Source organism: Haliotis asinina, chromosome 11, assembly GCF_037392515.1.
Source record: "Haliotis asinina isolate JCU_RB_2024 chromosome 11, JCU_Hal_asi_v2, whole genome shotgun sequence".
Taxonomy (NCBI): domain Eukaryota; kingdom Metazoa; phylum Mollusca; class Gastropoda; order Lepetellida; family Haliotidae; genus Haliotis; species Haliotis asinina.
The window spans coordinates 16,665,311-16,678,864 of record NC_090290.1 but is presented as its reverse complement, the minus strand read 5'-3'; the positions used below and the strand labels follow the sequence as shown (position 1 = coordinate 16,678,864).

General features: G+C 39.6%; 1 protein-coding gene across 2 annotated transcripts in view; it reads right to left on the bottom strand.

The window, feature by feature from the left end:
• Window positions 1–13,554, bottom strand: part of LOC137255889 (calcitonin gene-related peptide type 1 receptor-like) — a 98,703-nt gene that overhangs the window by 53,456 nt on the left and 31,693 nt on the right. For both annotated transcript variants that reach the window (XM_067793470.1, XM_067793471.1), the window contains exons 2-3: window positions 5,298–5,408; window positions 3,573–3,679 (exon numbers count right to left, since the gene is read on the bottom strand). In XM_067793470.1, coding sequence (XP_067649571.1) covers window positions 3,573–3,679; window positions 5,298–5,408 — 218 coding nt within the window. The remainder of the gene's footprint in view (window positions 1–3,572; window positions 3,680–5,297; window positions 5,409–13,554) is intronic.

Genomic DNA, 13,554 nt, shown 5'->3' with positions numbered 1-13,554 from the left:
ATAAAACATAGGTATTAAAAGTCTAAAGATTTCAGTCCAGTTATACGTGTATATGCCACCGACATATTTTACTGGGATAATCATACAGGCAGACAGACAGACGCCTTTACACATTTTCTAATGCATATATGATTTGCCTATATATATGAGAGTGATGATGATGATGATGATGATGATGATGACAACGACGACGACGCTGATGATTACAACGAGGACGACGTTGGTGATGATTACGAAAACGATGATGATGATGATGATGATGATGATGATGATGATGATGATGATGATGATGATGACAACGACGACGACGCTGATGATTACAACGAGGACGACGTTGGTGATGATTACGAAAACGATGATGATGATGATGATGATGATGATGATGATGATGATGATGATGATGATGACAACGACGACGACGCTGATGATTACGAGGACGACGTTGGTGATGATTACGAAGACGATGATGATGAGGATGATGATGATGATGATGATGATGATAATGACAACGACGACGACGACGCTGATGATTACAACGAGGACGACGTTGGTGATGATTACGAAGACGACGACGACGACGATGACGATGATGATGATGATGATGATGATGATGATGATGATGATGATGATGATGAAACAGACAATAACTTAATCTCACTGTAGAGAAATACTTTACTATCAATTACTGTGAGTTGTTTAATGCGATTGGACGAGGGCGTCGTTTATGACCATGTAATGCCACTGATTCTTTGCAATGATTCTTAGGCATGAGGTATCTTTTTTTTCGTAACTTCTTCATGAATGACCACAGTTCAGTTTAAATGATGATTTACGGTGCCTAGGAAATATACATCTTCATTATGCCGTATTTTTGGCACAGTAACGCTTTGTTCAATGACGCTCTTACTTTTTATACGCCTCATACATTACATTCAGATTACATCTGAACGTCACAGTAGTGCAACACTGACAGCCAGCATATTTTACCACCGTTCAATATACTTTCTGAAAAACATAATATGGCAGATTTATGTAGCACGAAACTTCTAGACTACCTAATAATATTTCTGCATGAAGTCTTCATGTTTCGAAGTTTTACTACTTTTAGCCCACGAAGAAAACGACTTTCAATCTTCATCCATTTTGGATATCATATATAACAATAGTTCATATCACTCATTGTGTTGTCTGAGAAGAGTATTGTTGAAGATTTTCACAATGAATTAAAATCTATTACACACATACATTTTTGATTTCGTTATAACGTTCGTTAACTGAATTCCATTTTGATGATAGGCAAGTTTCAGGAACACCCACTCGGTTTGAAGGAAAGTGTAAAATCATCGTCATGAAGGAAGATGCCCACAACGTGCATTGCCAGAAAGAAATACAAGCTCCTTCAGACCTTTGGTTCTGGCAAACTAACCATTACAGTGCGTGCACGTCCGCGGGAGGGACTGTAACTGTATGATCTACGTTTTTACCATAATTGACAAAACCTAGACCACTAAGTCATACTAAGTCCCCAGGGATGCTTCTGACCTGAAGGGTATTACGAGTAAAACGCACTACTAAAGAAAACAATTAGGAGAGTAACGGTGAAAAACACGTCACCATTGTACCAGTTGGTATCATACGCAAATCGCTCTCGATCAAGACTCATTACTGGGCGCGGGGGACGTGAATTATCGCCAATGGTGATACGATATCCGACACGAGGATTACTTAATCAATGAAATGTCCTTCCATAAATTCATGATATGACACTGCTGTTGAAAGATGGTGACCTACATTTGCGTGAAACATTTGATAGCTCTTCAGATAGGATTATTCTCATAGAAACAGTGAAAGCATTTTTGGAAAAGTGTTGACCAGGATTAACACAGGATATTCAATCTCCAATTTAAAGTACGTCAGAGTTGCATTCATTATCAAATGGTGTTTACATTATTTGCCACAGTGTATAATAAATATGTGTTTTCTATTCAAGCATTTGTTATTTTATTCTGCTGCCAAACACAAAGGTGTTATACTTGCATAAGAATGGTTTGTTTAGTTTCGCTTTACTATCTGCTTTCGGTGTAGCATCGCGGCATTTCAGTTAGTGTTATTATTCCAGATGAGCAGGATTAAATTACACCTGTATGAATAATTAAGATCATGGCATTAATATTGTCTTTTTTCTGTATGAATATAAAGCCCTTGACTAATATTATGTTTAAAATATATTTAAAAAATGATCTAAAATCGAGTGTGGTGTGGTGTGCCTAGCGAGTTACAGTTTGTCGAGCTATGTGTTTGCTTTTTGTTTGTTTGTCTGTTTGTTTGTTGTTTAACGCCGCATTCACCAATATTCCAGCTATGTGGCGGTGGCCTGTAAATATTCGAGTCTGGATCAGACAATCGGATGGTCAACAGCATGAGCACCGATCTTCGCAATTGAGATACAATGAAATGCATCAACCATGGCAGTTTGTCTGACCATCCGATATCGTCAGTTGCCGCTTGCAGGAAAATGGATTGTTCAATCACGCATCTTCATCGTATCATGGATTGCTGAATCACGCATCTTCATCGTATCATGGATTGCTGAATCACGCATCTTCATCCTATCATGGATTGCTGAATCACGCATCTTCATCCTATCATGGATTGCTGAATCACGCATCTTCATCCTATCATGGATTGCTGAATCACGCATCTTCATCCTATCATGGATTGCTGAATCACGCATCTTCATCCTATCATGGATTGCTGAATCACGCATCTTCATCCTATCATGGATTGCTGAATCACGCATTGCTAGTCAGGCTCGTTGACCCTACTGCGTCAAATGTTTTTCTCAATACGAATAGGACAGGTTTGTGAGTAGTAGGAAGAAGATGTAATAGTGACATCACAGTGTTGTAATCACAAAACCTTGAGTCAGATGTCACTTTTGACGGGTCAGTAAAAATAGCAAGGGGTATGTCACGCTGTCGCAATATTCCAGCCATAGAGCGATGGCCTGCAAATGTTCGACCAGGCAATTCAGTGATCAGCACAGTGAACATCGATTCTTAGAGTAACACTCGACTTATAAAGTCCCACAATCATAATGAGTAACAAAGACCCTTTAGTTATCCTTTAGTGCGTAATTCGAATTCATGTCGCCATAACAGTCGAAAGAATGCACGAACGCTTGCCATTTGAGAATAAATGTGAGGAAAATTTTATTGACAATTTTACCGCAACATATCAGACATGTCATGACGTCACAGTTTAAATGACGTCCTATATATTGACATCAAACAGGCAATACGTCACATTCGCTGAATTGCCACAAGGTACTGTTGATTTTAAGTCATTTTAGTTAGGTAAAAGGTACGGTGGGGTAGGCAAAGGGTCAAATACCGACAGTGGCATGATGTGGGAAGCCGTTGAAATTTGCCAAATACGGCGTAAAATCATACTCACTTACATAATTAAACTACCCTTATCTCTACATGTATTGATACTGCAAACATAAAATTGGACATGTGCTATGTGGAAATGAATCTCTGTGGTTCGAGCCAGAGGAAGTTGCCTCTAACCTGTTTGGTGGATCTCTGCCTGCATGCTGTGTAGTTGCTCCAAGGTCTACCAGACAACGGATGATCCTTCCATGTACCGTCATCCCCGCATTCCCTGAAGGCAGTCGCTGAAACAGATCAAGAAACAAGAACTTGTATTCCAGATTTTATGGAAAATCTAGAGTCCAAATGTTCCAGCAACGTGAACAAATCCCAAAACAGCAGGTAAATGTTTGTCGTAATGATACCATTGACGTTGATATGTGATTCTTTTAGCAGAGATGTCAATTTAAGTCAACTTAAGATTTTTCTTCTGAGTATTGGTTCATAGAAATGCGGCATTGTCGTCACCCACTGTGGCTCACACTCTGATATGGTTGACAAGAAAGGTATTCACACGCAGAGGAAACTCTTCAAGATTTTCGGACGTCGATTCCCAGATGAGAACGCTTTTAACCAATCAGACAATCAAATTGCAGCATGCGCGTTGATTCTTCGTAAAGTTACGATAAACGACAAGTTTCGTAAATAAACACAAGCTAATAGAAATGCTGAAAACCCTTTCAGCTTAGACATTTGCGAACCATAATTTAATTCGTAATGTTAAGAAAGATTTCTCGTAAATGGCACAGAAGAGCTACTCTCTGATAATGCAGTGGCTGCATTTTATTGAAAAGGGTCTTTGGATTCGCGGTAGAACAGCCTCAGATATGTAAAACTATGTATCTTACGTAGTCTTCCAATATTTAATATACAGTCAATTTAGAATAGCATCAACGCAAAAAGAGTTTTTATTTGGGTTTTCTCATGATGAAACGAATAAGAATGGAATCAACTAATATAAGGTCTCCGTTTTTTATGGCGACGTGACGACATCATTTTAACATGCCCTCCATAATCAAGGCTATGATTTGGTCTGAAAGCAAAGGCTTCAGAGAGTAGCAACTACTTAAGATCAGAATCGGCACATAATTTGTGTTTTTGGGCAGCTGGAATAGTTTTCCTATCGCTCCTTTATGCGTCGTGTTTGATGTAATATAAAACATATAAACATCTAAAAGTTTTCGTGAATAAGCGAACACACGAGTGCTGTGAAAGTTGTGTAATTTATGTTATCTCCCCTCTTCTGGTCCATTTATGCGAAGCTGTTTAATGATGTGGTTAATAACACCATTCGAATATGTCTGAGATAGCATGTGGATAAGTTTTGTCTTTGTACGTTGGAGAGCCTAGTGGTTAAAGCGTTCACTAACTACGATGAAGACTTTTATTTCCCACGTGAGTGCCGTTTCTGCCGAAGTCCCCAGACGGGACACAGCTGGGTTAACTATATATTTAGATTACTGGTGGCAAAGCCTATAAACCAGTTGGTTTAAAGATGATGAAGTTTCTCATTTTTTGGATTAAAGGTGAGAACGGTCACTAATCATTTTGGGTTACAGGTGATTCATCCTTTTCTTTATAGGTGTTGCAGGTGATACAGGCTACTCACCTTTTGGGTTAAAAATGACGCAGGCTGCTCACCCTTTGACTTAAAGGTGATACAGGCCACACACCCTTTTGGATATTGGGGATCCAGTTTCCTCACCCTTTCAGTTAAAGATGATGCAGGCTACTCACCCTTTGGCTTAAAGATGATGCAGGCTACTCACCATTTGGGTTAAATGTGATGAAGGCTACTCACCCTTTGGGTTAAATGTGATGAAGCTACTCACCCTTTGGGTTAAAGGTGATGAAGCTACTCACCATTTGGGTTAAATGTAATGAAGGCAGGGCAGGTAATAAAGGCTGTCTCCCCGGCAAGAGTATGGTTCCAACAGCCCCACCCATCAAACGTTGCATTGCAATATGACCGACCTGTAAGAAATAAGCCAGCGTTGAAGAATAGTCATAACGACAACATGCAACAATTGTTGGAGATATAGCGTTTTTAATTCACTAACAAGAGAAAGACAAAATAACCAACTTGTGCTTTTTTCACTTTAAAGGAAATTTACTCTTCGCATTTTATGAGGCAATTTGAAGTATGTGCATCGCTAAGAAACGTGTCTGTGTGATAATCCTAGCCATGGTCCCTGTTCCTCAAAGAGATCCTAGTGCTACGACAATAAATCTATGTTAAAGACTGGGAGTTATAATTATGAGGGACGGGGGCAATGGTAGCTTGACTATACATCAGGACACAATGTACATCCATTATATGTTTAAACACGGTGATGTTAAAATGCGAGTGTTTGGGGAATCAGTGCGCTTGGCAAGAGGTATATACCAATGCACACATCCAAGACACACCACAACACACAGAACATGAATGAATAAACGTGTGTACAATATATTAGAAAGCCACCACATGTTTGTGAATGTCATCCGTATGATATACCTTTTCCAGCTAACGCTGATAATCGCATTGTTGTTATTGTGAACATGAGATTATATCATATTACCCGAAGCATCGAAAATAAATGTGTACAATGGATGATCAGTATGATACGAAAGTATATGCGGCACACGTGTAATCTGTGAGACCCCTGACAGGTTTAACATAGTGGAATGTGGTGACTAGTCTAGACTTGTTTCCATTTTCCAGTAATGCCATAAAATGTTGATGAAACTTTGACCATTTTCTCCATGTTATAGAAATATCACTAGAAACGGGAACGTGTTAGTTAGACGTCAGTGTCTATTGGACCCGTGCGATTCAGTCTAGAACTGTCTCCTGAAGTTCATGCATGTCGCAACTGGATCGGATGGTCAGGCTAGGTGACTTGCTTGACATATGTCATCGTATCCCAGGTGCGTAGGTCGATGCTCTTACTGTTGATCACTGGATTGTCTGGTCTAGATTCGATTATATACAGGCCGTAGATGTAATATTGCTGAGTGCGTTAAGCAACACCCAATGCATCCTTAGCATCCTGGTACCATGGTTCTAAGAAAACTTACTCCTCCAACTGTGGTAGGTCTATGTCAAGGTACTGGGGTTGGGATCAAGATCAACTAGGAATGTCACGATTCACCGCTGCACCAGCACATCGTCGGCAAGGTTTGGACGATACATGTGATTTTATCTCGATTTCTTTCTTTTTTCTTCATATGTCGACTACTATTTCGAGTCTCAACACATTTGTCTCTTGTGTTATTTACACAAAACAGCAAACGTGCCTTGTTGAAACTGAGAGATGGGTACTTCCCTGACGGACAGTTGTCCTTTCTCTTATAATCTCTACCTATAACAGAAGTGAAGTGGATTAGCTGTTGACAGGTTTTCAGTAAACTGTGGTTGTAACATCACACAGTTTACCATCAAGGCAATGACTGTTCGTTATGCGCAAAATATTGTATCGTATCGCGTCGCGTCGCGTCGCATCGCATCGTAACAGTGTCGAGGTACAGATCGTATAGTGAGGCACCTTTATCGTGACGCCCCTAGAAGCAACTGCTTGCTGAGACACGCGACCTAAGAATCGGATATTCACATGTATGTCGACCGACGATTACACCCTAATAATGAATCACGCAGTGTATATTTACTATGGAATGTCATCCCTGAGAACCAAATTTGATGTCAACATCAGGATTATAACACTTGACATTGTACATACAAGAACGTAGGTTTAAGCATTTGGCCTACTCTAACGGAATAAAGAATTGAGTCGACACCAAATCAATCATGTGATATAAATAGAGATAGACTGGCCCTCTTTTGAATAATCCCTGTTCGGAATATACCAGTATAATTTTAGCGATATTACGGACCCATAATTCGATTTGTGCTGAAATATACAAATCCTGCTCGTGCTAGGGTGGTTTCGTCGCAGGGTCATAACGAAACATGCTAACCTGCTTGTCATTCGTACTGAATGTTAACGTTACTTGTCGAAGGTGTTAATTTCGATGCGAGTGTGTTAATAATCTGTTCCGTAGGGAAAATATACAACTGTTATGTGGCTATATACATGAATTCCATGACAGTACGATGTTTATGAACCTTATCGGTCTTCGTGATTCATCTGCGAGTGTATCTGATATGTGATGGTATATTTTTTACAAGAGTATACATATTGGGCTGGTAGTGTGTGAGATGAGTTTTACGACAAATTGAACGGTGTGGTATATTTTTAATGTTAAGACGTGTCACTTTAAGGTTTTCTAAACATAAACTTCATGCTGACCACGACACTGAGTCACGTGATACTACACGCACGCCTGGTGTCGACACTGTAACCTCACATGAAAGGTAATTACACCACTGTTTATTAAATGTACAAGCATGTCTGTTGCAAACTGGGATGTGCATATATAGCGAAATCGATGCTGGTTTTAATTAACCTACATCACGGCGGACGTACATTTATACATTAAGATCCTCGACGGTTTTCTTGTAGTGAAGTAATCAGTGTCTTTGAAGTAACTATCTATTCTGATTTGATACTATATGGAAGTTGCTTCATTATACAGATGTACATGTATTGACGTCATTGATGTATTATATAATTTCTTTGAGTGGCACGTTTAGAAGTCGGTGAATCAGATACGGGCAAACACAATGGATGAGCGTCTTTATTCAGGGGAAGCGACGTTTCGTGTTGCTTGAAAACGATACAAGAATCTGTGTCGAGACGTCGTTTCACATGAATAAAGACGTTCATCCATAACGTTTGCCCATATCTGACGTACATTATTATAATAGCAATGTAATATTAAGAATACACTTGACAGATTTACAGACAGATATAAGTCCCAGGACCATAACATGAGATAGTGAGGTAGCAAAAAGGAGCTAACATAGCATTCAAGATTATGGTACTTTGAGTACTGTGAGTGTGTGAGTATTTACTGTTTCGTTTCGTTTAGCAATATTAAAGCAATCATGACTGTGGACACCAGACATGGGATTCATAAAATGTTTCCCCTTGGGGAATCGAACCGGGGTTTTCAGCGTGACGACAAACGCTTTCACTACTCGGCAATGTTCCAGTTACATGGCGGCATGTAAATATCAAGTCACGTGATAACACAATGGTCGACTTCACGAGTATGGTTCTACGCGAATGGGATACGATGATTTGTGTTAACCCCGTACGACAAACATGGGTTGATGAAGATATTCAGTCGGATCTTCATATGACATTTTTTCTAGGGTCAATTTAGCAGTTTTATTTTAATTTGAAGCGTTTTAATTGACTGTTTTATTTTTCGCACATGATCCTTATCACCGTAGTTTCTAAACTTCAATGAATCTCTTTCAACTGATTTTCGAAACTTTCTATAAACTGAGGGTCCAGTCATCGCCGGAGCTATTACTTATCAATTGTCCATGGCTGTAAAGGACGTGACTTTTAAGAGATAATGAAGATATAATGATAAAATGACGACCAGTGCAATTACAGGCCGGTCAACGTTATTAGTTGTGACACTGGGATCGTTAGCCAGAGAAGTTCAGATGAAACTCACGTTTTCGCTCTTGTTGCAGATGCTAAAATTGCATCCCGTCAAACACAAATCTTTCACCAGAATTTAGATGAAGCCATTTAGAAGTCAAGATGAGTCTTACTTTAATATGTAACGGGATATAACAGAACAGGAAAGGGATACGTTCATTCAAAGTCCCATGGATAGTCTTCGGAAACTGAACTTTTATTCATCAGTTATGCATTCACAATGTTAAATTACGTGTCGTCGGCCCTTCAGAAATTAGAAAGCAAGGTGTTGCACTTTCTGTCCATAAATGAAACCTTGAGGCGTGTCAGAAACCTGTGTTGGGCGTGCCATGAAACCTAGTAGGTTTGAATCCCACATACTTCCAGAGGGTCTTAGTTTTTTTACGACACGAGTCCTTGGGGTTTCAAATTAAAGTATTTAACGTCTAAGAGTCTGTTATCTTCTTACGGTAAGTGCGCCACGACACAGCTGAAATTATCTTCAAGATGATTTTAAACCTGAACAGGAAGTCCACGAAATTTCTTTGGGTTTCTGTATCTGTATTAATTCACAGCAAATAGTAGCTATGGATGAATATGATAGTGTATATCGTATATAGTAGCGAGAGAGTGAGTATGGATTTACGTCGCTTTTAGTAACATTCCAGGAATATCACGGCGGGGGACACCAGAAAATGGGCTTCACACAATGTACCCGTGTGGGGAATTGAACCCGGGCCCTCGGCGTGACAGTATAATTATAGTATCTTTGTAGGCTGGTAGAGTAACATATATGGTGAACATGGATCGCAATGTCTCTGTGATTTTGTACTGATGCACTTACAATAGACATCGGTCGTCGTATCCGAGTGGATGGCACATTAGCCTAGATAATGGCGATGGAGACTGGTAGGTAGAGGAGAGCTCCTGGGATATTTAACTAAGCGAGGCCATTGTCAGCATTAAAGATATATAACTGAATCTTCCATTCCTCTCGTCATTTGTCAACTCTTCTAGTAATATTGTAACATGTTCAAGCTTTGATGTATCCAGTATCAAGTAAATATCACAATGATGTGTTTTTCTGAAACTCCAAAGATAGCAGTTTACCTACGTGTCAACAATCTGATTTCAAGTCATGCTAACAGCTTTGACCGAAACCAAATATTTGTGTTAAACTGAGTAAATAGCAGGATGTTGTCAGTCATAGTGACACCTGACAGCATTTACACGTCGCCTGCCATTTCAACATTTACATACGGAAGAGGGTGAAAGATCAGAGACAACACAATTACAACCTGTTTCCACATCATTTGTTGACCGACGAGAACATGTTTTTCAAGTAAACACGATTACCCTCTCTGAAAACATGGTGAATAGCATTTCCCTTTTAGCATTTGCATCCAGACAGCATTTGCAAATTAATTCAGTAGATAGAAAATTCACAGAACAATGTTCATGGATGCATTGTTTTAAAAAGCGTTTGTCCACTTTAATTTAATTCTTTCACAGTGGATTGAGACAGTGTGTTATATTGACATCACAGACAACCAAATTAAAGAAGAGGAAACATAATCGGTTTCAGTTCATTCTGTCAATCAAACTCCCAGTTCCTTTAGCGAAAGCTTGCACTTGTTTCCAATGGCATGGTCCAAAACAGCATAACCATCACATGCATGTAAGCGTTGCTACATTCATCGTTTGAGTAATGTTCAAATAACTTGGTGTAGGAGCCATGTGAAATAGTGAGAAATTATACTGATAATTTGATCAGTGGACGTGGTATAGATGACGTTAAATATCCTACAGAAAAGCTTATACAGGTGGCATAAACGGACATAAACGACTTACTTGCTGACCGAGGAAGAATAACGTGGTATGGATGGCGTTTCAAACAATTAAACATAAACAACTTGCGTGTTGACCGAAGAGAATAACTTGGTATGGGTGGCGTTTCAAACAGTTGAACATGAACAACTTGCATGTTGACCGAAGAGACTAACTTGGTATGGTTGGCGTTTCAAACAATTAAACATAAACAACTTGCGTGTTGACCGAAGAGAATAACTTGGTACCGGTGGTGTTTCAAACAATGAAACATTGAAACATTAACGGCTTACGTTTTGACCGAAAAAGAATAAGCTGATATGGGAGGCTTTGTAACAGTGAAACATAAACGGCTTTCGTGTCGACGGAGGAAGAATACCTTGGTACAGGTGGCGTTTCAGACAATGAAACATAAACGGCTTGTACGTTGACCGATGTAGAATAACTTGGTACAGGGGGGCGTTTCAGACAATGAAACATAAACGGCTTGTACGTTGACCGATGTAGAATAACTTGGTACAGGTGGCGTTTCAGACAATGAAACATAAACGGCTTGTACGTTGACCGATGTAGAATAACTTGGTACAGGTGGCGTTTCAGACAATGAAACATAAACGGCTTGTACGTTGACCGATGTAGAATAACTTGGTACAGGTGGCGTTTCAGACAATGAAACATAAACGGCTTGTACGTTGACCGATGTAGAATACCTTGGTACAGGTGGCGTTTCAGACAATGAAACATTAACGGCTTGTACGTTGACCGATGTAGAATAACTTGGTACAGGTGGCGTTTCAGACAATGAAACATAAACGGCTTGTACGTTGACCGATGTAGAATACCTTGGTACAGGTGGCGTTTCAGACAATGAAACATTAACGGCTTGTACGTTGACCGATGTAGAATAACTTGGTACAGGTGGCGTTTCAGACAATGAAACATAAACGGCTTGTACGTTGACCGATGTAGAATACCTTGGTACAGGTGGCGTTTCAGACAATGAAACATTAACGGCTTGTACGTTGACCGATGTAGAATAACTTGGTACAGGTGGCGTTTCAGACAATGAAACATTAACGGCTTGTACGTTGACCGATGTAGAATAACTTGGTACAGGTGGCGTTTCAGACAATGAAACATAAACGGCTTGTACGTTGACCGATGTAGAATACCTTGGTACAGGTGGCGTTTCAGACAATGAAACATTAACGGCTTGTACGTTGACCGATGTAGAATACCTTGGTACAGGTGGCGTTTCAGACAATGAAACATTAACGGCTTGTACGTTGACCGATGTAGAATAACTTGGTACAGGTGGCGTTTCAGACAATGAAACATAAACGGCTTGTACGTTGACCGATGTAGAATACCTTGGTACAGGTGGCGTTTCAGACAATGAAACATTAACGGCTTGTACGTTGACCGATGTAGAATAACTTGGTACAGGTGGCGTTTCAGACAATGAAACATTAACGGCTTGTACGTTGACCGATGTAGAATACCTTGGTACAGGTGGCGTTTCAGACAATGAAACATAAACGGCTTGTACGTTGACCGATGAAGAATAACTTGGTACAGGGGGGCGTTTCAGACAATGAAACATAAACGGCTTGTACGTTGACCGATGTAGAATAACTTGGTACAGGGGGGCGTTTCAGACAATGAAACATAAACGGCTTGTACGTTGACCGATGTAGAATAACTTGGTGTACGTGGTGTTTCACACATCTTAACATTAACGGCTTGTGTGTTGATCGAGATAGAATAACTTCGTATGGGTGGCGATTCAAACAATGAAACATAAACAGCTTGCAAGTTAACCGAAGAAGAACAACTTGGTATGGCGACGTTTCAAATAATTTAACATTATCTTTTAATAACTTGCGATCGGTGACATTTCAAACAGTGAAACATAAAATGCCTGTATGGTGACTGAGACAATACAATATCAAAGCTAAATGCATCATTGTTATCAACCGGAAGATCTGTGTATTCCAGAGGCTCTCACAGAATTTGCTTGAAGAAATAGCAAGCATTTTGTCAAGCATTCAACATCGATTTTGACATCAACCAACATAACAGGAAAAATACAATCATTGATCGACTTAAACTGTTTTGTGGTAGACGTGGAGGACACCTCCCGATTTACAGGCAGTGCCAGACATAAAGAGAGAGGCACATACCTATTTTGTTTTATGTCCATGTGATACCAAGTCTTTTGCAAGGAGTAGCGTTAGAGGAGAAGAATGCGCCCACATCTGTGCAAACACTTGGTGTCATTACCGATGTTGAATCTTCATGATCTGACTTTTTCGCATCAGTGACAGACATACACTGACATGGACTTCTCTATTCCGCCATGTACCGTATGCCTTCATTCGATTTCTCGTGAAAAAGTGCCTTAATTTTGCATGTGTTCGTAGAGGGATCGCCTTTTCTCAAACACCTGGTTTCATGATTTGAATTGTACGATCAACTCTGCTTCTGTCGTGTTTGTTCATTACGATTCTATAAACGATATAACGTGTATCGGAATGACCATATGTTATACTTCAAGTTGATTTGTCTTATATTTAAGGAAACACCGAGTAGTTTCCAACAGAGTATAATGTCCAGCCAGCAAAAAGTCAGGAACATGTCCTGACAAATTGGCATCCTTAATTTTAAAACTTCTTTTTAAAGTTCTTTAACTGCTCTTTTTAACGGTATACTAAATGAAATTCGAAAAGTCATTATATTTACCAACCCCTATGTCT